The sequence below is a fragment of the Lissotriton helveticus genome, chromosome 1_1, assembly GCF_964261635.1.
Source record: "Lissotriton helveticus chromosome 1_1, aLisHel1.1, whole genome shotgun sequence".
Lineage (NCBI taxonomy): Eukaryota > Metazoa > Chordata > Amphibia > Caudata > Salamandridae > Lissotriton > Lissotriton helveticus.
In genome coordinates, this window is record NC_136057.1 from 249,946,223 (window position 1) to 249,970,991 (window position 24,769).

Genomic DNA, 24,769 nt, shown 5'->3' on the forward strand with positions numbered 1-24,769 from the left:
CCCTTTCCTCCTCCCTTATTCTAGGACCTGTCTTTGTTTGCTTTGACCTCCACCTCACTCTGATGGGGGAACCTGAACCATCCTTCTTGGGTTTCTCCCAGATACCTTCTTATAGAACTTGGTGCTAAGCCACTGGCCCACCTCCTCATCAAGCTCCCTGGGACGAGCGAGCCTACTATCAACCAGGCATTGGTGCAGATCTGTAAACAAAGAATGAACATGTGCTCTCTCCCAATCAGTTGTAGAGCCCTGATAATTCTTTACCTTGCAAAAGGAGTTCACAGAACCCACCCAGGAATGTTGGGGCAGCTTCTGACTGTCCGTAAACTTCTACCTGTGCTTTTCAGGGGTCAGTCTATACTTTCTGACTAGGGTTTCCATCATGGGGGTGGAGGAGTACCTCATCCTGCCTCCCTTGTCTAGGGCCAGTAGCATTCCCCTCCCTTCCACAGCCTAACCCTCAGAGATCCTATGCATCTGCAAAGCCACCTAAAACGTTTCAAACCACTTGTCGATGTCCACCCCCACAACAAAGTCAGGTACCAGACCTTTGGGAATATAGACCCTCTGGTGTCCAGAGGGGACAGTAGAAATGCTGCCACCAACGCTGCTTGACTCTTCCTGCCTGCCTTGAGGTCCGGCTCTTTCAGACTCAGTTTGTGAGCCAACAGGATTTTTTTTCCACTCTAAGTCGCTCATATGAGGAGGAGTGGGCCTACCTCCTCAGGAGTGTCATAGCTTTTCCAAACAAAACAATATGAATACTAACAGAATCAACACATTAAGGCATGCTGGGAAGGATGTGAAGAGGGTCGGGCCTAAAATGCTTTCAATCACGTTCTTATCCACCATGGCCTGTTTCTTCTCTCCCATTCCTAACTGTGCCATCTGTGGTTTAAACTCCCTCACTGCCTTCCTTTCAGACAGCTCCTCTGGGAACAGGGTTGTGGGAACACACACTGCTCCCTGCTCTGGCAGGAAGTTCCAACTCAGGACTCAAGTTATCCCCCTCAGCTGAAGGCTGCATCTCAGGGAGGTCCTCTCATTGTCCTTCGTCTCATCATACCCTTATGTGGCTTCAACTGACTGATGAGCTTCGGCCCAGGCCCTTAGTGCCCTTGTGGTGCTGTTAGCTGGAAGCCCCCCCTAACAGAACTCCTTGTGCTTTGCAACACTGTAAGCATCCATGTTGGCCAGCTAAACTTCCAACTCTGCTGGTGTGGTTTCAGACACAACAGTCAGAGCAAGAATTTGGAAAAACACAGAGAAGCTTATCAAGTACAAGTTAAACTTAAATTGCTCCTAATTATGTGATGGTGGTGTAGACAAAATAACTGTATGGCACTGCATAATCACAAGTCCTATCCTCACTGTTGATCACCAATTTAAGAAATTGGGTTGTTGGTTGGCTGGGGTATGAGCTGTTGTAAAGAAGCAACCACAACCCTTGTCAGGTTGAAGCACAAGCCAATCCGAAATAAACCTGTGCTAAACCCTCTGGTAGCTTGGCACAGAGCAGTCAGGCTTAACTTAGAGGCATTGTGTAAAGTATTTGTGCAACATTTTAAACAGTAATAAAGTGAAAACTCCACTGTAAGAAGACGGCTCTTCAAATAGTGGACCAAAATGAGGTACACTGTGTAAAGAGTCCAAGCAAACCCCAACTGGTATTCAGAGACACAAGTGACACCCCAAATGCTCTCTTTTGTGGTAGTGTGGGCGAGCAGTTAGGCATATCAGAGGGTAGTGCTAAGCTTTTATTGCATACACAAAGACAATAACTGAGACACACACTCAATAAAAAAAAAAAAAACATTTTTTTTAAATGCATACTTTTATGTGAATTTAGATGTCAAGATTATCAGGTACTTCTCAAATTATGAATTATTAGTTTTCAAAAGTTGACAGTACAATTTTTAGCACTGATAATGACTTCACTAGATAGCATCTAAATGAACAATAGTCTCAGATGCTTAGAAAAATCAAATTTACATGCTTAACAACATATAACCATTTCACAAAAATGGACTTTTCAATGAAAACATTAGGTAATGAGATAGCATATGATTTTGGGGTCACCCCCTAACCTAGGGGGAGCACCAAGGAGATGCCTTGAACTCAAAGAGCATGAACAAAAAGCACATTTGGTTGAACTTCAGTGGTGCTCACATCATTTTAGGACCATCCCAAGCACAGTTATTGGCAAAAAACAATCCCAACCAAAGGCCCTGCAAAGCATTATGGGACAAGATTAGCAGTGGCAGTGAATATTATAGTATCCAATATCAAAATAATTCTACAAAGAGCTGCAGTTCCACTGGTCGTCCCTAGATGTCCCTCACAAGTCAAATGCAAAGCATTGAAATTATTCTTACATCAAGCTGCAGTTCCACTGGTCGTCCCTAGATGTCCCTCACGAGTCAAATGCAAAACCATTGAAACGCTTTCATCAAGCATTTGCATTTGACTCCTGAGGGACATCTAGGGACGACCAGTGGAACTGCAGCTCTTTGTAGAATTCTTTTGATATTGTGTACTATATAATATTCACTGCCCACTGCTAAATTCATCCCATAATGCTTTGCAGGGCCTTTGGTCGGGATTTTTTTTTTGCCAATAACTGTGTTTGGGTTTGTCCTAACAGGATGGGACCACAACTAAATCGTTCAATAAGATGTGCTTTTTTGTTTTCAAGGCATCTGTTTGGTACTCCCCCTAGGTTAGGGAGGATCCCAAAATCATCACATCTCCAACTGCTTGCCAATTTATCAGTTTCACTATTGTGAAATTACTATATGCACTTTAGCATATAAAGATAGAAAAGCTTATTTTATCATATCTGGTCACGTACAGGAAGCTTATGCAATTATTTTGCAATTTTAGCACAGTACAGACAAGTACACAGTGTCTTCAACTCGCGTCCGGGTGTTTAAAGGTGTTGGGTACTTCATTTACTTCAAAGAGAAAACGGACCGCTCAGAGAGAGGCTGCAAGCTTGGAATGGAAGGCCAGCCCAGGGGATCTCTTAAGGAGAATTGACCCATGAGATGCTCAGGTATGTAGGGACACTGTTGACCAACTCCTCCTCCGGCTCTAGGGTACAGGTGCAGTGGTGTCTTTTGACATCTGGTCCGGTTCTGGAGTCACTCACAGTTAAAGGGGGCCTGCAGGCAGTGGCCTCTTCTATGTTATCTGTGTCAGGGAGGGCTGCAATATTAAAATGAGCAGAGAACGAGGCAAGGGTAATCTTACGCCAAGGTCTAATGGCAGTACTGTCCTTGTCACGACTTACCATATGGTCATCCATAAGAAGACATAAATTATTAGATAGTGATCAGTCCAAAGTAGCTGGATAGGCTGACCGACTATGAGCTTAGTCGAGTTTGTAAATAAAAGGTCTGAGGTGTGCCCGCCCTGATGTGTCGGGCCAACTACTAATTGTTCCGGCCCTAATGTCTGCAGTGATGTTAACAATTGTTCAGTGTCCGGATCCGACAGTAGATCGACATGATAGTTAAAATCTCTGATAAGAATACAATTATTTGCTCCCAAAACAAAGGGCGCAATGAGTTCTATTAAACCATCTACAAAATTAGCTCTATATCCTGGAGGCCTATAAACCAGGGCTCCTGTCCATGTTTTGGACGACTGCGTTATGAGTTCAAAAATTACAATTTCTGCCTTGCCTAAATTCAGGGAGTCTATAATAGTGCCTTCTAGTATCTGCTGTGGCAATTGCTATTCCCCTCCTCTCTTGGCTGCTCTGTCAAGTCTAATGTCAGTCACTAATGCAAAGTGACTGGGAAGTAAACCTCTGGCTAACTTGAAACCAATCCAATTTCCTGATAGACTTGGATATCGAGTGGTATTTTGGGATCTTTAAGAGGAGCCTAGCTGCAGCCATCGGCAAAAGTTGCAACTTATTTAGAATGTGTGGGTGCACATTAAAGAAAAGGATTTTAGATTAATCTCATTTTGCCATCACTAACAAAGAGATTTAAGTTTTCTGGAGATGAACAGGAATGTATGGAAGTATCTTTCTTAGTGTTTTATGCATGAGAAAGGCTGAGGATGTCACTGCATTGATTTGTTTGGTGAAGCAAAGTTTTTCATCAAAAAGTTAAGCAGCCCATATTCTGTAGCCAGCAGTACGGGGTCTAGAAGGAGGATTGAGCACCAAAGAGAATCACTTCAGTTTTGTCAGAATTCAAATTCGAGCAGTACTTGCCTAACCAACTGTTAACTGGCTGCATGCAGTTGCAGAATTTTGATCCTACACATGGCTCATCGTTCAATGTCATCTGCATAGGAGGCTAAGGACTAGCCAAAAGATTTTATAAGGTCATACAAAGGGGTCATGTAAAGGTTGAAACGTGTCAGACTAAGCGAGAACCCCTGAAGGACCCCTCAGGGAAGTGAATAAGAATGAGAGACAAACTCTTGATCTGAAGCGACTGCTCACGTGTGGAAAGAAAAGCCAGTGACTGACAGTGTCAAAGTCCTCCGAGAGATATAGGGACCACTACGTCCCTGTGATTGAGTGCCTACCTGATCTCCTCGGTAGCCCAGACAAGGGCAGTCTCCATGCTGTGGCAACTATGGAAACCAAATTGCTCTGGGTCCATGGGCATCAGTTACTAGGCACTGAAAAGGGTACCCCAGTATCAAATTGGGAGTGTACCTAAGTACATATAACAGTTTAGGGAGAAAGCAGATATACTATGGTCCTGATTAGCAGGATCCCAGTGAGACTAGTCAAAAACAGTATCACATTTAGCAAAAAGTGGGGGTAACCATAAGAAACAGATCCTACTTTCCTACAGAGATCGTCTCAATCAAGTATTTCACCGTGCCCTCAGGAACCTTTCAACATTACTACCTCCCAACACTCTGCAACAACCTATCCAACATCTTCCACAGCAAAATAGCAAACACCAAACACTGTGCCCTCGGCCTGGTCACCCCCACACCTCCCGCCTGAGCCTCACCAGTGACGCCCCAGCCGCCACAGGACCACCCAGCGACGCCCCAGCCGCCACAGGGCCGCCGCCGAGCCCCCAGGCTTCCTGCCAGGTCCCACGAGACCCCGCCCCCCGGCCGCCGATTGGTTCCCGCGCTCCCCCCCTCCCCGCAGACCCTCCCTACCGGATCCCCTCTTAAGGGGTCCCACACCGCTGCCCTGGAGTGACCACTGTGCCCTCGGCCTGGTCACCCCCAAACCTCCTGCCTGCTCCTCCTCACCTGCCTGAGCCTCGCAACCAGCGACGCCCCAGCCGCCACAGGACCACCCAGCGACGCCCCAGCCGCCACAGGGCCGCCGCCGAGCCCCCAGGCTTCCCGCCGGATCCCACGAGACCCCGCCCCCCCGGCCGCCGATTGGTTCCCGCGCTCCCCGCCTCCCCGCAGACCCTCCCTACCGGATCCCCTCTTAAGGGGTCCCACACCGCTGCCCTGGAGTGACCACTGTGCCCTCGGCCTGGTCACCCCCACACCTCCCGCCTGCTCCTCCTCACCTGCCTGAGCCTCGCAACCAGCTACGCCCCAGCCGCCACAGGACCACCCAGCGACGCCCCAGCCACCACAGGGCCGCCGCCGAGCCCCCAGGCTTCCCGCCGGGTCCCACGAGACTCCGCCCCCCCTGCCGCCGATTGGTTCCCGCGCTCCCCGCCTCCCCGCAGACCCTCCCTACCGGATCCCCTCTTATGACGCCGCCAGAGCGACCGCGCAGCGGACGCGCGCAGCGGGAGCACCGATTGAGCGCCGAAGGTGCGCCAAAGGTAAGCCCGTCTACGCCCGTCCGCGCCTGGACCGCGCCCAGGTCCAGGACCCTTGGCCCGCGCAGACCCCAGCCCACCCGCCGGATGTACGACGCCGCCACCCTCAACGCACTCAACGCCGGCCGAACCCCTGGATGCTACCGAGCCACCCCGAGACACACCACGGTCCTGCAAGTTCTCCTGCATCCGGACCTGCACGGCACCAGCATCCACCAAACCGAACACCAGCAGCAACCACCTGAAGTGCATCCTGCTCAACACCCGCTCCGTCCACAGACACGCCGTCCAACTTTGGAACCTCCTCGACACCACAGCTCCTGACGTTGCCTTCCTCACGGAAACCTGGATGAACGATTCCTCAGCGCCCGACATCGCCATCGCCATCCCAGAGGGCTACAAGATCATCAGGAGAGACCGCGACAAGCAGACTGGAGGAGGCATCGCCATCATCCACAGGAACAGCATCCGCATCTCGACCAACACCGACGACACCCTGACAACCGCCGAACACCTGCACTTCCAGATCCACACCGACCCCAAGACCACCCTCAGGGGCACCCTGATCTACCGACCCCCGGGACCACGCACTCAATTCAGCGAAGACATCGCTGACTTCATCAGCCCGCACGCCCTCCCCTCCGCTGACTACATCCTCCTCGGGGACATCAACTTCCACCTGGAGAACAACAACGACCGCAACACCACCACCCTGCTTGACAACCTCGCCACCCTCGGACTCAAGCAGCTGGTGACCACCCCCACCCACCTCACCGGACACACACTCGACGCCGTCTTCTCGTCCAGAAAGACATCGCCTTCAGCCACGCCACTGGACTCCACTGGACGGACCACAGCTGCATCCACTTCACCTTCAGAAGGACCACGGTCCACCACCACCAGCAACAGGCTGCACGAAGAAGCTGGAACAAGATCACAGCCGACCAACTCGCCGCATCCCTAAACCAGCACCCTCCCGCTAGCTCAGCGAACCCCAGCCAAGCCGCCGACAACCTCACGAAATGGATCTGCACCTGCGCGAACGAACTCGCCCCTCTGAGGACCCCGCCCAGAAGACCCGGAAGCAAGAAGGCCCCGTGGTTCACCGACGAACTCAAGAGCTCCAAGAAGAACTGCCGTGCCCTCGAGAAAGCCTGGAGAAAAGACCCTACACCGGACAACATGACGACCCTCAAGCTCGCCACCCGAAAGCACCACCAACTGATCCACGCCACCAAGAAAACAGCATTCAAGGACCGGCTGGACAACAACGCACACAACAGCAAGGAACTCTTCAACATCGTGAGAGAGCTCTCCAACCCCAACGCCGGAACCAACTACATCACCCCATCGCAAGACCTCTGCAACTCCCTCGCCTCCTACTTCCACAACAAGATCGCTGACATACACAACAGCTTCAACACACAAACAACGCTCCCCACGACCACACCAACGCCCCCCACCACCACCCTCAACGCCTGGACACCGATCAACCTCGAAGACACCATCAGCACGATGAACTCCATCCACTCCGGATCTCCAACCGACCCCTGCCCCCACCACGTCTTCAACAAGGCCGACGCTGTCATCTCACCCCACCTGCGGGACATCATCAACACCTCCTTCGACACCGCTACCTTCCCTGAGAGCTGGAAGCACGCCAAACTCAGCGCTCTACTAAAGAAACCAACGGCGGACCCCACCGAACTCAAGAACTACCGCCCCATCTCGCTCCTCCCGTTTCCAGCCAAAGTCATCGAGAAGACCGTCAACAAGCAACTGGCATCCTTCCTCGAGACGACTGGATCCCTCGACCCATCTCAGTCAGGCTTCCGGGCCAACCACAGCACCGAGACCGCCCTCATCGCTGCCACTGACGACATCCGAACCCTGCTGGACAACGGAGAAACAGCGGCCCTCATCCTCCTGGACCTCTCCGCGGCATTCGACACTGTCTGCCACCACACCCTAGTACAGCGCCTCGGCAACGTCGGAATCAAGGAGAAGGCACTGGAATGGATCATCTCCTTCCTCGCCGGAAGGACACAGAGAGTCCGCCTCCCCCCGTTCAGATCAGAAGCCACGGAAGTCATCTGCGGCGTCCCTCAGGGCTCCTCGCTCAGCCCCACCCTCTTCAATGTCTACATGAGCCCCCTTGCGGCCATCGCACGCCAACACAACCTGAACATCATCTCCTATGCCGATGACACCCAGCTGATCCTCTCCCTGACCAACGACCCCGCCGCCGCCAGAGCCAACCTACACGAAGGGATGAAAGACGTGGCCGAGTGGATGACGACCAGCCGCCTGAAACTGAACACAGACAAGACGGAAGTCCTCATCCTGGGCTCCTCACCCTCTGCCTGGGACGACTCCTGGTGGCCCCCCGCCCTGGGCAACGCACCCAAACCGACAGACCACGCACGCAACCTGGGCTTCATCCTGGACTCCTCCCTCTCCATGACCAGACAAGTCAACGCCGTCTCCTCGTCCTGTTTCAACATCCTGCGCATGCTACGTAAGATCTTCCGGTGGATCCCCACCGAGACCAGGAAGACGGTCACCCACCCTCGTCACCAGCCGTCTGGACTACGGCAACGCCCTCTACGCCGGAACCACCGCCAAGCTCCAGAAGAGACTCCAGCGTATCCAGAACGCCTCGGCGAGACTCATCCTCGACGTCCCCAGACGAAGCCACATCTCCAGACACCTGAGAGACCTGCACTGGCTCCCGATCAACAAGAGAATCACCTTCCGGCTCCTCACCCACGCACACAAAGCCCTGCACAACCAAGGCCCGACTTACCTCAACAGCCGCCTCAACTTCTACGCTCCCAAACGCCATCTCCGCTCGACCAGTCACGCCCTCGCCGCCGTCCCCCGCATCCGAAGAGCGACAACAGGAGGAAGATCCTTCTCCCACCTGGCCGCCAAGACCTGGAACTCCCTCCCGACCGACCTACGCTTGACCCAAGACCACCTTTCCTTCAGGAAGAAGCTCAAGACCTGGCTGTTCGAGCAGTAGCGGACCCCCCCCCCTAGCGCCTTGAGACCCTCCGGGTGAGTAGTGCGCGGTATAAATGCCTATGATTGATTGATTGATTGAACATCTACAGTAACTTCGCACACCAACCTAACTCCAGAGTACCCATCGCTAACCTACCCACCACCAACTAAGATGGCCACCTGACTGAATGGACACATGTAACTAGAAATAACAGCTGGAAACTTCACCAATCACCACCACCCTGCCCCACATCATTAGCACCTCCATCACGTCCACCAATTTCCTGGATGAATGGTTACTTGCGGAAATCAACGTCATCCTCAAAAATCCCTCAGCTGACCCGAATATACCAAGCAACTTCTGACCTGTCTTGCTTCTCCCCTATTAAGCCAAACTAATTGAGACAGACAGAATAATAACCTTCAAACTCCTCACTCACGCCTACAAGGCCCTTCATAACGCTGGGACAGCATACCTGAACAACCGCCTCTCCTTTCACACACCCAAAAGACACCTCTGCTCGGCCCCGCTCGCCCTGGCTACCATCCCACAGTTACGCAAGACCAGAACCAGAGGAACGTTCTTCTCCTTCCTCACTACTAAGACCTGAAACACCCTACCCCTCAACCTCAGACTATCTCCCATGCTACGCCAGTTAAGGAAAGACCTCAAGACCTGGCTCTTGAAATGACACCAGCGCTGTACCCTCCTCCCCCAGTGAATTCAGACCCTCACGGTGAGTAGTTGCACTTTACGAACCCTTGATTGATTGATTGATTGATAGAAGCCCATCAACAAGCAACTCATAACCCATCTCAAACATCACCATCTTCTAGACGACACTCAATTAGAATTGAGAAAGAACCACAGCAGTGAGAGACAGCAGCCCTCAACCTGCCTGACCTCTTTGTGGTCTTCAACACTGTCTTCCACTGCACTCTCATTAGAAGACTGCACAAGATTGGCATACAAGGATCTGTTCACAAATGGATCTGTTCCTTCCTCACTCAAGCTGCTACCCTTCACATCACAGACCAAAAAAACTGATATACATAGCCCCACAGGGATTGTCCCTCAGCCCCAACCTTTTCAACATATACATGACATGGCTCGCCAACATCATCTGTTCCCAGACATTACCTACATCAAAGACTCCCAACTCCTCCTCTCTCTGATGGACAAGACAACCACCTCCAAAACCAACATCACTGTAGGAAAGTGCACCTTTTGAACAAGGTCACCCCCCCCTTTCTGCCTGGCATCTGATGCAATTACGACAGAAAGCGCACTGGGCTCATGCTAACCAGGTCGCCAGTGCCAGATCTTTTCCCCTAAACACTGTGCAATTGTTCTCGACTTGGGAACACCTTGAGCACCCCTGTACGTCCCTAGGAAATAGCATGGAGTACTAAGGAGGGTCTCTTAGGGCTCCAGCATGTATTGTGCCACCCTTAGAGACCCCTCAGCACCAACATGTAAACTGTTATTGCAGGCTGTGTACCATGGTGCAGAGAAAAGTGAAGACATGACACGGCACACCCCCTGTGTGCAATGCCTACAGACGCTGCATGCAGTTTAGGTGAGTCACCCCTACAGCACGTCTTACAGCCCTATGACAGGGTGCACTATACTACATGTGTGGACTTAGCTGCATGAGCAGATATGCTCCTGTGATGTCTAAGTTGATTCTTCGATGTTACAAGTGAACAGGGAAGCCATTTTCAGTACATGTGCCGGGAACTAGTAAATAAGAGTTCAACAGCTACATGATAGTTTCACTGAATATCGAGGTGGTTGGTATCAAACACCTCATATTATTAAGCTGACACTGATTAACATGATGAATTAAGTAACACACACACACACGCCTAAAGGGCACCCTAGAGACTCCTCCTCTGAAAACCTACCAACTACTTGTGATCTGGTTTACTGTTGTAGACCAGCCTGCCACAACACACAGGTTTCTGACCCCCTGCAGACTCTCTGATGGCAGAAACAATGCCTGCTCTTGCTGGAGGTGTTTTCGCCTCCTCCAAGCAGGATGCCTCAGTGATCGAAAAAAACAAAGGTAGGGGAGTATAGACGTTGATAGGTAGAATCTACCTCCGGTCCGACTGTATATAAACAAAGAGATTCTATCCTTTTTTTAAAAATTAAATTTTTTTATATTAATGTGTTATGTGAGTGAGCGAAAATAGCTAATCCGTAAAAATGTAAGGGAGAAGCACTGGTGTTTTTAAAATACCCCTCACACACTAAGAATCCCATAGTGTCATGCTTCATTATAGGGGTCTTCCCGTCCCTCTATGGGGTGGGGCGTGTTTCAACCTACGACTACGCGGGAGCACTTGATTTTATGTGAATAGGCTATGTGTGGTGTGGGTAGTGAGAGTGGTAGGGAGTGTGCTAATTAGAAAAATATAGGTTATTTAAAAATTCCCTGGCTAGTGGATAAAATACACTTTATTCCTTTCCCTAGCTGGAAACATTAAAAATGGGGAGTGTAAGTTGGCGGTAAGTATTACTCCCTACTTGGTAATACTTATTCCCTACTTACACTTCTTAGGCTTTTTGGGCCAGCGTTATGCCCACTTCTCACAGGAAGTATTTAGATGGCACCCCTGACACCAGGACTGAGATTCAGCCAATGAAGAAGAGAAGGATAAGGAGAGCTGCAAGAAGCTGTGAAAACTGAAGACTGCTCTGGACTTTTGGCACCTGACCCTGCTTGCTGCACTAAGTCTCACAATTGCGACCTAGTGACTTGTCCTTTAGCTGAACTCCTGCCAAGAACCCCGGTGGGCTGCCAGCACTTGATAAGTTGCAGAAAATCTCCCTTGGAGTAGAGGAGCTACTCATGTGCAGTACTCAGGCACTGAAATGTAAATTAAGGTCTACTGAGTTGCTGCTCCCCGGCCACCTCGATGCAGTAGCACCCGCAGTAGAGGACACTGTGCTCCTGAAGGTCAGATCTGTCCCCCTATCAAGTATGTACCAGAACCAACCTGACACGCACATGACCAATACCCCGGGTAGCTGACCCATACAACAAGCAAAGACTGTGAGAGTCCAGTTGGGACTACAACAACTCTTAGACAAAGCAGCCATCAAGGGAAGTCAGCTCTGCAGTGACCCACTTCCAGAGTGGCCCATTTGGTCTGATTTTTGCACCCTTAACTGGGGTGAACAATGGCGCAAGGCTCCAAGACGCACTGAGCCCAGACAACTTTTTTGCTCTGCATCCGAGCCCCCTAGCCCGGGGTCCGATGAACTGACTGTGCCCCCTTGTTCCCTGGATCCCTGTGATCTGAGCCCCCTGTTGGGAGCTCCCAGACTTGTCCCTAAGTCCCCCTCTGTAGCCCGTTTCGAGGCGATCCCCCCTTCACTTTACCAGCATAGCAAGCACAGCTGCTAATGTGACCAGCACCTCTGTACCCGAACGCCCCAGGGCAGGTAAAGAGAAACTTCTGTTAGTACTTTGCACCTTGGCCTCCTACAACCCTAAGTCTCGAAGGACACCCCCCAGAAACCTGAATGCTAATAACCATATACTATATAGGCCTTTAACCCCACAGGAAAGCATTGTGTGTAAAGACGCATTAAAGTGAACATGTTACCTGCCTGCTAAAATCATTTTTTTTAGTTCCTACTTGCTATCGAAGTTCTTCGTATCAAACTGTATATGAAAATACAACTTATTTTTCTAAAATGGAAAAGAGCTTTGAACAGCATGGTCTTCCCCAGAAATTGGACATTGGTACAATATGCTGATGTCTTGGTATTCGCTTCTGCCACTCTAGAACAATGCAAAGTGACTCCATTTGTTTACCTGCCAAATTGACTAAGATGGAGCATAGGGTTTCAAAGGAAAAAATACAGTTTTGTCTCTCCATGTTATGAAATTCCAGCCGGAGATCTTCACCTATAGAACAACTAACTGAGACTTGTAAGCCTTTTTAGGTCTCGTGTTTTGCAGCGCATGCGCTGCCTGCGCTGTCTCAGCAAGACCTATAGTAATCTATATGTTGGGTGAAACTCTGTGTCATTTGTTATACTGCTTGTGATTCGTTTAACTGTGGCACTGCTTTTTTTATCTTTCTTTCTGTTGGCTGTTGATCCCATAGTAACTTCCTTGAAGTCCTGAAGCAGTGGCGCCCAACTACTGTTTTCCTCCACTGGCAATTGTTGTAATTAGCAGTGATGCCCTTTGGCTGAGGAAGAGCGGCCCCCGGGCCTCTTCTTGACCGATAGGGAGCTGGGAATTACATCAGCATGGTGCTGTGAAAGCCAGCGTGTCTGCAAATGTTCATTTTCAAGTAATAGGGTGGCCGCCGTACTCCCTGATTCACTGCAGTGCAGCCCAGACCTGGTATTGTTTTTGATGTAGCGCCACGTCGTGCATTCCGATCACGTCTGGTATTGGATGCCTGTTCCCCGGACCCCGCCTTGCATCGAATGCCTGGGGCTCCGACAGAGCAAGCAAGGAAGAGGCTTTTCAACACAGGCCGTGGGGGAACCTGGCTCCCTAGGAAGGCAGCAGCTCCCCGAATCCACTCTGCCTGCCAGTCGGAGCCAGCCCAGCAGTCAACTCAAGGGAGGGGAACCGATAACCCCACCCTGTCCGCCCGCCGAAAGCACTGCATCCTGCCCCGCCCGCCGAAAGCAGTACATCCCTGCTCCCTCTGCCCCAGCAGCACCCTGGCAATACACAAGCACACAACCTCTTCACACAGCAGGAGCCTGTTCCTACATCCCCACTCCCCCTCCCCGCATCCCAGTACCTCCGCCACGGGCACCACAGTCCCCAAAATGCTGCAAAACACCAGCTGGGGCAACAAACACTACCAAGCCCAATTGAACGGCGGCGCCACACCATCCACTGGGAAATACAAAACTGGCCAGCCGAAAGCGCATCATGTGCGCCTCCACCACCGCCCGTTGCACAGCCCCCAATGCACCTGTGACTGACCTGAAGATGTAACCACGAAGCCCCCCAACCACCGGCGTCCCTATGGTGGTGCCAACGCTATCAGTCACGCTCATACCTGGTCAGCACCCAGGACGTGCTAACATGAAGTCCAGCCTCCCGGGATTGCAGTATCATCCCCACTGCCTCGCGCCCCTAAAGCCCCCTCCACCCTTTCCTGAAGGTGACAGTCCGCTCCCCAAACACCTGCGCAAACTACCTCCCGGCTCTCCTGCATTTCTCCCTGTATTGCGCATCCCCTTTTGCCACTCCCACATTTCCTTAAGACCTTTAACCCAACTCTGCCATTCCAAACTGGCTCTCCACCCCAGTCTCTCCATCAGAATATTTTTTTCTTCTCTTGGATGGCCTTGGCGCCACCCCCCCCCACTTCACCCCTCAATCCCGAAATCAGACCCTCTGCTTCCTGGTCCCGACCCCAGCTGCCCAAACCAGTGCTCCCCACTTCTCCTACTGGCGCTCCCCCATCTCTCTCCGCTCCCAATCAGTGTTTGTGTGTGGATTCCAGACTTGCCCGCCACGTCCCTCTGTACTATTCCCAGGATACTAAACCATCTACCCAGGATCACCGGATGTGATCAACACCGAAATCTGCACGCCATCCCACAGGCCCAAAGTCAACAGCCTTGCCTACAATGCCAAGACTTCCCCATGGGACCCCTACATTGCCCACCATATGCCCGTTCTAACAACACTGTGCCCTGACCCCCCCTCGCAATCCGCCACCTCCAAAGCGCGCTCCAGCAGTCCGAGAAACAGTCTCCCTTCACCAGCTCCACCCAACCCTCCCGCACCCCTTCCTGTGTGCACTTCCACCCATCACCCACTTGTGTAAATTCGCACCCAAACCCCCTACATCCCACCACCTAACCACGTGCATTGAACCCTCGGCAGCACTTCCAATTCCCCACCCAAAACCACCGGCAAAATAAAAAATAAAGAAACTCCATGCAAAGCACCCTAGAAAGCTATTTTGTCACAACTTTGCAAACATACAGCCTTATTCATCAACGGGCCGTTTTGCGAGCCCCTAATAGCGATTCATAGCGAATCGCTATTAAGGACTCGCAAAACGGTATTCATGTAGGAATTGCTAAATAAATAGCGATTCCTACACATTCCTTATTTGCGAGTAGCAAATTGCTAATCGCAAATAAGGAATAACTCCCCATTCATTCCTATGGGCCAAAAGGCCCATAGGAATGAATGGGGAGTATTCCTTATTTGCGATTAGCAATTTGCTACTCGCAAATAAGATAGCGATTTAAAGGGTGCCAGGGGTGTCCAAAGGACACCCTGTAGCACCCCTTAAATGCAAATTGAAACTGGTGTTGCGCACACACATGTCCAAAGGACATGTGTGTGTGCAACATGCAACTTAGAAAAATGCTTTTAAAAGCATTTTTCTAAGTTTTTGCTATTTACCGAGAGGTCTGACCTCTCGGTAAATAGCGGCCCGAAATTGCGAATTAGCAATTTAAAAATGGTTGATGAATTGCATTTAAGGAATCTCAAATAGAGATTCCTTAAATGTAATTCCTCGCAATTTAGCGAATTAGCAATTACCGATTTTTGCATTTGGGATGATGAATCCCAAATGCAAAAATTGCGCTCGCAATGGGCCAGATTCTCAGAATCTGGCCCTTTGCGAGCGTAATTCGGCTTGATGAATCAGGCTGTTAGTCATATACCATGTAAAGCGTACAGTCCAAATATTCTCTAAAAATAATCCTCTTAACCTCTTCTGCAAAGCCCCTTCTAAATCTCCTCTGCAAAGAACCTTTTCAGACCTATCTACGTTAACATCCTGAAACGTACCCCTCTCTGCAAAGCCCAAGTCAGAAATCCTCTCTGCAGCCTGCTGCGACAATCAATCCAGGTAATCTCTAAAACATAATGGGTTCCCTTTTCAAAACCACACTTACTTTCAAATCGTAATAATCCCTCCTCTAGAAGGTCCTTTCTAATCTCCTTCCTCGAAACTTAATCAGCCTCCCTTTTGTAGCGCCCCATACTGTCCCATTTAGAAAGTCCCACACATCTCTCATTGTTTAAATGCATCTACCATTGCTTTTGAATTAATTTCTCATATCGTATTGCCCTCTTGAAATTCGCACCGAGATTCTCTTAAAAACCGTCAATGGAGACTTGGCTTCACTCATCAATAATTTGTCTTTGAAAACTACCTGGAATCTGGTCTCAGCTGAAAGCAACACCTTGATGGGAACTCCCGTAAGCTTTGGATGATGAAGTTAGCTGTCTAAATACAGCAGAAAGGATTGAAATGAGGATATCCATTTATTTTTTACCTGGCACTGCTGTTTTTTTAGATTGTTTAAAATCATGGCTTTTCCTGTGTTAGCTCCCCTTTGCATGCAGCATAGATTCAATTAGGTCAGTGCATGGCAGCTTTACAAGAAATACTAAATTATGGGCCACTTTGTAAATTAATGCATTAATGCACAAAAGTCTATCAAATAGGATTATAATGATCCCTGTGCCATGCCCTCTGTGCTACATACCACAAGGCAAATGCCTAGAATTCCTCTTTCAGGCAGCACCCACCTGCCTTGGGGACCGCTACTTCCTCTTCACCCCAAGAATACTGCCTATCGAGCATAACTTTGCTCGCAGTTTTTGCTGCTCTTTGAAGAAACCTGATAAACCTATATGACACCAGCTCCTCTGTGCCCTTTTAAGGTCTGGGTTGACAGCGCAGCTGTTGTCAGACCTTATGAGATCAACCTAAACAAAAACGCAATAGGTCTCGCATTTGCGTTACTTTAAGCTATTGGCATTGTAAATGACAATGCCTTTTTATTTATGTTTTAAAAACCGAAACATAAATAAAAGGCATTCTCATTACAATGCCAATAGCTCAAACTCTTGTAAGTGTGAGACCTATTGCGTTGCAAATGCTTGTTTTATTGTATTGTCTAAAATGCTCTGGGTCTACTCTGGAGTATTGGTGCAGGGCCATGGGGACCAAATAAAATCTACTGCCTATGACTCCTCTGCCCTTGACCCCGTTGCTACAGGGTAACCCCTTGCTTGTGCTCTGTCGCCGCTGCTGCTGCCCACCTAATTGAGCTAGAAAAAGCAATGTCCTAAAGATATAATTCAAACAAACAAGAATATACTTAATATGATATTAGAAAAATGATATAGTCGAAAAATAGAAAGAAAAGAGAAATAAGACCCAGGGTTGTAAATAAAATATATATATTACACATTTTATAGCTTTTAAGGCTCGAACAGCACTGAAAATAGTGTCAAAGTGCATAAACGTGCTCAAAATAGTGAAGGTGGTGCAAAATGTTACATAAGAAAAAAAAAGTAATCTGAAAATTTGTGAAAAGAAATTACAGTTTCAACAATGTTCATGACATAATCAGTAATTCAGAATGATTCAATATCTATATCTGTTATAATCCAGATATTTTTAGCCAATATATAGTTGAAGTTGTTTCGACCTAACATGATTCAACAGGTCATCCTCAGGACCAAATGATAAAGAAACACCCAAAGCAAAACAGATTGCAGTAGAGTCAGTACTTGAGTATTGATTCAATAGGTAATTCGGCGTTCTGTTTAAAGTAGGCATAACAGGCGGCCATGCTGTGACCGCCCTTCCACTCACACAAAAACTCAACCTTTCCAGCTAGATTGACGGTTTTCTCACATGCAGGTGGTGGACAAGGACTTCTTCACTTATTGCTAATGCAGATTGAACACTAACAAGGCGCTCATGTGTGATATCTATAGAAATAGGAGACAACCCTAGGAGGTTTTTCTTGCACATTCTGTTTTATAATGGTGTCCTTCAATTGATTTTTCAGTATGGAAAAGAAAGTATCTCCAAATGTTCAGATACCTGGTAACTTTTGCTGTGCTTGCTGATTTTAGGAAAATCTTCCGGTACTGAGTCTGCTGTCATTTTATGTTGGTGGAGTATATTTCTGGCACGGCGCCCTTGTGTAATTTCTGGCGTTTTTGCACTTTATTGATAGCTATGAATGATTACTACGTTTCAATATCCTTATTATTTCTCTCAAGGACTGCAGAAGAACATAGATAATGTGATCACAAGCATTGCTGAATCTAAAGGGCAGGAGGTGGAAAGAGAGCAAGCACTCCTGTTTGTCAGGGATATACATCTGGGAGTCGTTCAGGAGAGCCCAAATATGAACACGATGGAAAAGTCAGCTGACCAAACCAGCAGTCAGCCCAAAGCAAGGTGAGTGTATCATGACAAGACATGTTCGGTAGAGAATGTCTCATCCTTTTGAGAGATCACCTCCAGTGCTGGCATTGAGCTGAGACCAGACACGTTAAGGTTGTGACACCTATTTTTCTGGGACTTGCTTCTGAGTTACATGGTATAGGTGGACTCACTCATAAAGTGCCAGACTATGGTATCAGGTTCTGAACTTAGAGCTTACGCCAATGCTGTTATGGCTATACACAATTAGTAATTTTTTTGTTTATATTGCACTAGGTAATACAGTTTCATAGTATTTTGGTACTTTTATTGATTCCCAATTTACCTGTCTTGTCTATTTATTGGTGTTCAAAGCATGCAAGATTGAGATTGCTTTGCTGGGAATTGAAATTAGATTAAAAAATAGGTGCCTTTGTCCAAAAGACTTTTGCAAGGACATTCATGATGGTGGTGTTTGGCTGCACTGTACTGCGGTTAGTTATGTGTCTGTAGTTCTGCTCTCACAGAGAGGCTCAAGATCAGCAGCAGAAAGCCAAACAAGCCAACCACACTGCAGCTTTATAGAATGCAGCATGATGTTTGTCCCTTTTTTGTAACCTCTGCTCTGTTACCGACACTGTAGGTGTGCAGGGTTGCAACTTGTCAGACAATTTCAGTAATGCTCTTGACAACAAAAGTTCATCATCAACATATTCTAACTGGTAATTGCGCCGGATACTTATCTCATTTTATCTGAACTTACCACTCATAAGAATCCTTAGTCCACTGGATCTTTTTATCTGCTGAGAAGTGTAAAGGGGAGAAAACCAATACATTCACCGCCATCACCGCCATCAGTATATACTAATCAAGTCAGACTCGGAAAGGACCACTGACTCCGACTTACAGTTTAGTGGTTTTATTACAAAGCCAAAAATAACTGAACATACAAACACCTCATGACGAGGTTGAAAAAATACATGGGTACTAATATTGGGCCCGATTCACAGAATGAACTTAAGACTCAATCCTAAACTTACTACTATTTTGGTATTGACAGAATGCACTTACTACTTTTGGCATTCACAGAATGAATTTACTACTTTTGGTATTCAGAGAAGTTAGGATTTTGTCTTAAGTTTGTCTTGAGACAGACTTAAGACAGACTTCAGACAGACTTAAGACAGACTTAAGACAAAATACTAACTTCTGTGAATACCAAAAGTAGTAAGTTCATTCTGTGAATGCCAAAAGTAGTAAGTGCATTCTGGGAATACCAAAATAGTAGTAAGTTTAGGATTGAGTCTTAAGTTCATTCTGTGAATAGGGCCCATAAAGTTCATCCTATGAATCAACCTAATTCAATGCAACATGAAAAGAATAAGCAATCTTGAAAAGATTAAACAAGCAATAACTGCTCCGATATCCAAATTAGTCCTCATCAGTTACAGAAAGAAAAAGGAAAAAAATAATTGGTTAATTATGTCCCTACACTAGCACTAAGGTGACATCCCTACATAGCATCTCCCAGGCAAGATTAAGAAAAGGTGTCAGCTTGTGAAGACTTCCTAAGAAGTGCACTCACGTCGAGAGGGTCAGTAGCTGAAGCTAAGTCTTCCTTCTAAGAATCGATCCCTTCTCTTACCCTCCTATTGGCTCTCTGCTCTTCTCCGCCGCGGGGCACTATCCCTAATACAAAATAACCATTTCGTAGAACATGAATATTCATTTTAGGCCTTTAAACCGCAAGGATTACCAGTATTAAACATTGCATTTATAAGCATTACATTTCTACACCTTAAACATTTTTAGACATCTCTACACCTACAGACATTTATGGTGCACGTTTAAATCTAATGCACCACATTACACATGAACTAATTCGTTAAGCATTTTCAATAAGCAATTACATTTGAATGTCATTTTACCCTTTCAACTAACACAAACGAATTTCCTAGCATTACACATACATTATACATTATTACGTCCACATTTTCTAATGATTAATACTTAGTTCAACACAGGAATAAATGTGGGTGGGGACTATCAGGGATTACAATGCACCCCTACAATTTACAGGATATCAAGACGCTCTATCACTGGTCTCATTATGCTTAATACACTATGTTGCATAAAAGAACTGGATATTATGGTCTGCCAAAATACTTTTTTCACTATAGCAGACATTTCCTTCTTGTATAACTCTGCTCAGTTCTCTGAACTCTCTTCTTTGTGCAGTATTCTCCTTGCAGATCCTTTCTGGAAAGTGGACACCTTACATCCCCCCCCGTGTCTCACGTACACAACCACCACTTTTTCTCTTTCCCCATTAAATGTCCTACTGCTTTCATATGGTTACCACTTCACACTTCGACCTAGACCCCCCTTTGCTATACCTGCTCCTTCTTTATCATGCATTTCCGTTAACTGATGGAGGGACGTCTGGCTGCCAGAATAACATCGGAGACTTTGGGAGGAAGGTCAAAGGCAGTCAACTGCCGCTGCTCACTCTCCATACATGAAGGCAAAGAGTGCATAGGTTCAGGTACAAGACCCAGGCCCCCTGCTGAAATAAACGTTCCTCCCGAATGGCCACCCTGATTGGATGACCGATGCTCAGGAGTTCTGGATACCAAACTCTCCATTACCCGATCTGGAGCCACAAGAATGACTTGGGGCTGGTTGTTCCCGATCTTCTAGAGAACTCTGGGTAGAAGTGGTATCTTCGGAAAGGTGTACAGGAGGCCTGAGCTCCACTCAAGATGAAAAGAATGTCAGAGTGAGAGGCTCCTCGGAAACTCTAGCTCCCTGAACTGCTGACAATGTGCTTTCCCAGCAGTAGTGAATAGATCTAACCAAGGTCTTCCACAGTCTCAGAAAAGACCTTGCACCACCTTCCGATGGGGATGCCATTCATGATCTGCTAGGCATCTACGGCTGAGTTTGTCTGCTGTGGCATTCAGAGAGCCCACCAGATGTTAAACCTCCAGGAAACTGATTTAGCCATGTCCAGAGACACATAGCCTCTTGACACAGGGTCCACAACCACACCCCTCCCTATTTGTTTTAGTACCACATGGCGGTGGTACTGCCCGTTAACACCTGAACTAGCCTTCCCTTGATCACAACAGGAAAGGCTTTCAATGGCAGTTGGATTGCCCGCAGCTCCAGCAGGTTGATGTGGAGCTGGACTCAATCAAAGTGCTGTCATTTTCATCTCTCCTAGATGGCCGCCACAACCCACGAGTGACACATGCATCACTACAAACAAAAAAAATACACTGTTCCCCAGAAAGGACAAGAAACCGACGTAACCGGCGTAACACAGAAGACAATAATTCCCTGGACCTTTCGGTATCGAGGGAATCAGGGGGCCCGCAAAATGGAGGCAGTCACAGTGGCACCCAGGATAATGGGAGCCTGTGATTAAAAAGGATTTTTGCACCAGCGTGTTCTGTCACCTCACTGTTTTTATCAAGGTAGTGTACCACACCAATAAAGTTTGTTGTGGATTCACCAACCTTTTTTAAACTCTTCACTACTTCACACTTCTCCTAAAGCCCTCATACCCACATGCACCAACTGGCAGGAAAAAAAGATCTCCGATAAAGAGCCCCTTTACGGGTGCCCATCAGACATTGCAGCGCCAGTCTGACGAGGAGCAGAACCCAGATGATGAAGCATGACACCTAGCTTGCTGGGTGTGTGAGGGTTTTAGTTCCGAAAGGGGTATTGCCCATAAACACCCCCCCACACTTTCATTTCTGCTTGGTTACGCCGGTTTCTTGTCCTTTCTGGGGAACAGTGTATCTTTTTTTGTTTGTAGCTGCGGTCCAAGGGCTGATACACTGGACTCCGTAAAATATTGCCCTTTTAACTCCCTCCTGTTGTTGACACATGCATCACTACAGTCATCTCTGCGTGGGGAAGGGAGATAGTTCTGCCCAATCGCGTTTCGTTAGCCACCACTGCAGGTCTTTTGCAGATCCTTCCAATATCTGGACCATGTCAGATATTTTCCTGAAGCTGTGCCCACTGGGACTTCAGGTCCCACTGCAGAGCCCGCAGATATCAATGGGCATATGTTACCAGCAGAATGCCGGAAGCTATGAGTCCCAACAGCTTCATTGTCAGTCTCCCCGAAAAGCAGAATATATGTTGAAACAACAGAAACATACCCAGAATATCCTGGACTCACCATTTGTGTGCAGTAAAAGTGTATTTCGGTGCACATGTAATGGTCATTTCAGTAGAAAATGTGTTGGCTGTAATGGCAGAGCACTGCCACACCATGAATACTCCACACTACACCACTCTATTCCCTTCCAATCCATGGCACATCACTCCATTTTACGACACTACACTCTCCGACATGCCACTCGACTCCATGCCGCTCCAATCTATGCCACTCATGTCATTACACAACACACCACTCCATGCCCATCCACTCACTTACCCCATTACACTGTACCCCACTGCAATCTACTACACTACACTCAAACCTATCCGACACCAATGTACCCCACCCCACTCCACTTTACCTTAATCTACCCAATCTTCTCCACTCCAGTCTAAACCACTCCATTCCGATTTATCCCAATCCACTCCAATCTACCCCACTTTAATCTACTCCACCCCAATTTACTCACCCCAATCTACCCAGCCCCATTTTAATCCACTCAACATTAACCCAATCTAACCTCACTCTACTCAAATCTGCCCCACTCCATCCAATCTACCCTACTCCATCATAATCAACTGCACTCCATTCAGATCGACCCCATGCTGCTTTAATCTATCCCAGTCTATCCCGCTCCATCCCAATCCAATCCAATTCAATCTACTGCACTATAATCTACTCCAATGCACTCGACTCCAATGTACTTTACAAATAGGAATTATTTACCACAATCCAACCCACTCCAATCTACCCAACTCTACTCCAATCTACCCCACTTCACTCTACTCCACTTCACTCCAACCTGACCCTGTCAATTTACCCACTCCATACTCCACTGCAATCTAACTCTTCTCCACTCTAATCTACATCACTCTACTCAAATCTACCTCACCCACCACAATATACTACACTCTACCCCTAATCCACCCAATCTACCACACTCAAATCAACCATTTACTCACTGGGCCCAATCTACTTCGCTCCACTTCAACCCAGTCTACCCCTCTCTACTCCAATCCATTTCAGTCTACCTTATTCACTCCACTACAATCCAATCTACCCAACTCCACTCTAATCTACCCCAATCTACCCACCTCACCCTGCAGCAATATACTCCGCTGCACTCTACCCCAATCTACTGCACTCCACTCAAATCTACCCCCTCTGCTCCAATCTACCCCAATCTACACCACTCCACTCCAATCCAATCGACCCCAATCCAACCCACTTCATTTCAATCTACCCCACTCTTCCGCAATCTACCTCACTCGCCACAGTCTACTCCAATCTATCCCACCCCACTCCATCCAATCTACTCAACTCCAATCTACCCCACCCCAGTTTACTCACTTACCCAATCTGTTCCACTTCAACCAAGTTTACCCCACACTACTCCAATCTACTCCAATTTACCTCAATCCACTCCAATCTACCCTTCTCCAGTCCACTCCAATCCAATCTACCCAACTCCAATCCAATCTGCTCCACCCAAATCTACTCCACACCACTCTGCTCCATTATACTCCACTCCAATCTACCCCACTGTTCCCTATCCCAATCTAACACACTCCACTCAAACTTACCCAACTCTGCTCCAATCTACCCCAGTCAACACCACTCCCCTCCACTCTAATCCAATCAACCATAATCTACTCCAATCCAACCCACTCCACTCCAATCCAACCAATCCCACTCTACTCCACTCCAATCTACCCCAGTCCACTTTACTCCACTCCATTCCAATTTATCCCACTCCAAACTCCACTGCAATATATCTAGGCTGTCCTGTTTTCAGTTTCTATTATTGGTAAATTCTGGTGGGGTTTTGTCAGTGTTTTCAATATCCTAAAAAACAGTTGTTATCAGTGGTTACACATTTTCACGCCACTAAAAACAACAGAAAAAGTGTTTTTCCGGTGTTTATGGAACGTTTTGCTTTTATCATTGCTTTCTTTCTGCACTGAAAGAACATGGTATATAGACAGTGTGTATATAGTGTTTATGAGGTCCAAAGAGATTTTTGCAAATTAATCTTATTGTAGTACACCATACAATACTACTTCAGTGAGTCTTTAGTCATGTGCGCTCGCGCTTTCCTTCCCAAGGAGACTTCTGTGAAAAGGCCCTCTCAGCATTCATAGCCCCTTGGGCTGAGAACCGTCAGCTAAGGGGCACAGTTGGGATGACTCTTTCTTTGATGCCACATAAAGCACGAAATGATAAATATTTGCGTTTTAGTTCCTGGGCATAAGAAATCAGTGCACCAGAATGGACTAAAAAGTCAATAGCATCCCTCATTAACTCTGAAGATTGTAAAGATGCTTTCAGCATACCATCTAACAAGTGGCAAGGATGTCCTACAGGGAATCACTTCAGCTCGGGTATCAATTTTGACAGGTCATCACACAGATGTTTTATATACGTAGCTGAATTACTACAAATACAAACAATATCACTCCAATCTTTGTTGAACTTGGAAAGAACCTTTTTTGCAGAGCATAACAAGTGACACTGCATTCCATGTTTTTCAAAAGTCTGGTGTCACGTTTTCAACACTATCCCAGATGCTTGGTGATATATTTACTTGTCACTATACCTTGCATTTAATCTTTAAAGCCTG

The 24,769-nt window shown here is 47.6% G+C and overlaps 1 protein-coding gene across 1 annotated transcript in view; it reads left to right on the plus strand.

Annotated features, from left to right (window-relative positions):
- Nucleotides 1–24,769, plus strand: part of LOC144769006 (glycine N-acyltransferase-like) — a 95,677-nt gene that overhangs the window by 36,524 nt on the left and 34,384 nt on the right. Inside the window, exon 5 of the mRNA XM_078653003.1 lies at nt 17,825–18,005. Coding sequence (XP_078509129.1) covers nt 17,825–18,005 — 181 coding nt within the window. The remainder of the gene's footprint in view (nt 1–17,824; nt 18,006–24,769) is intronic.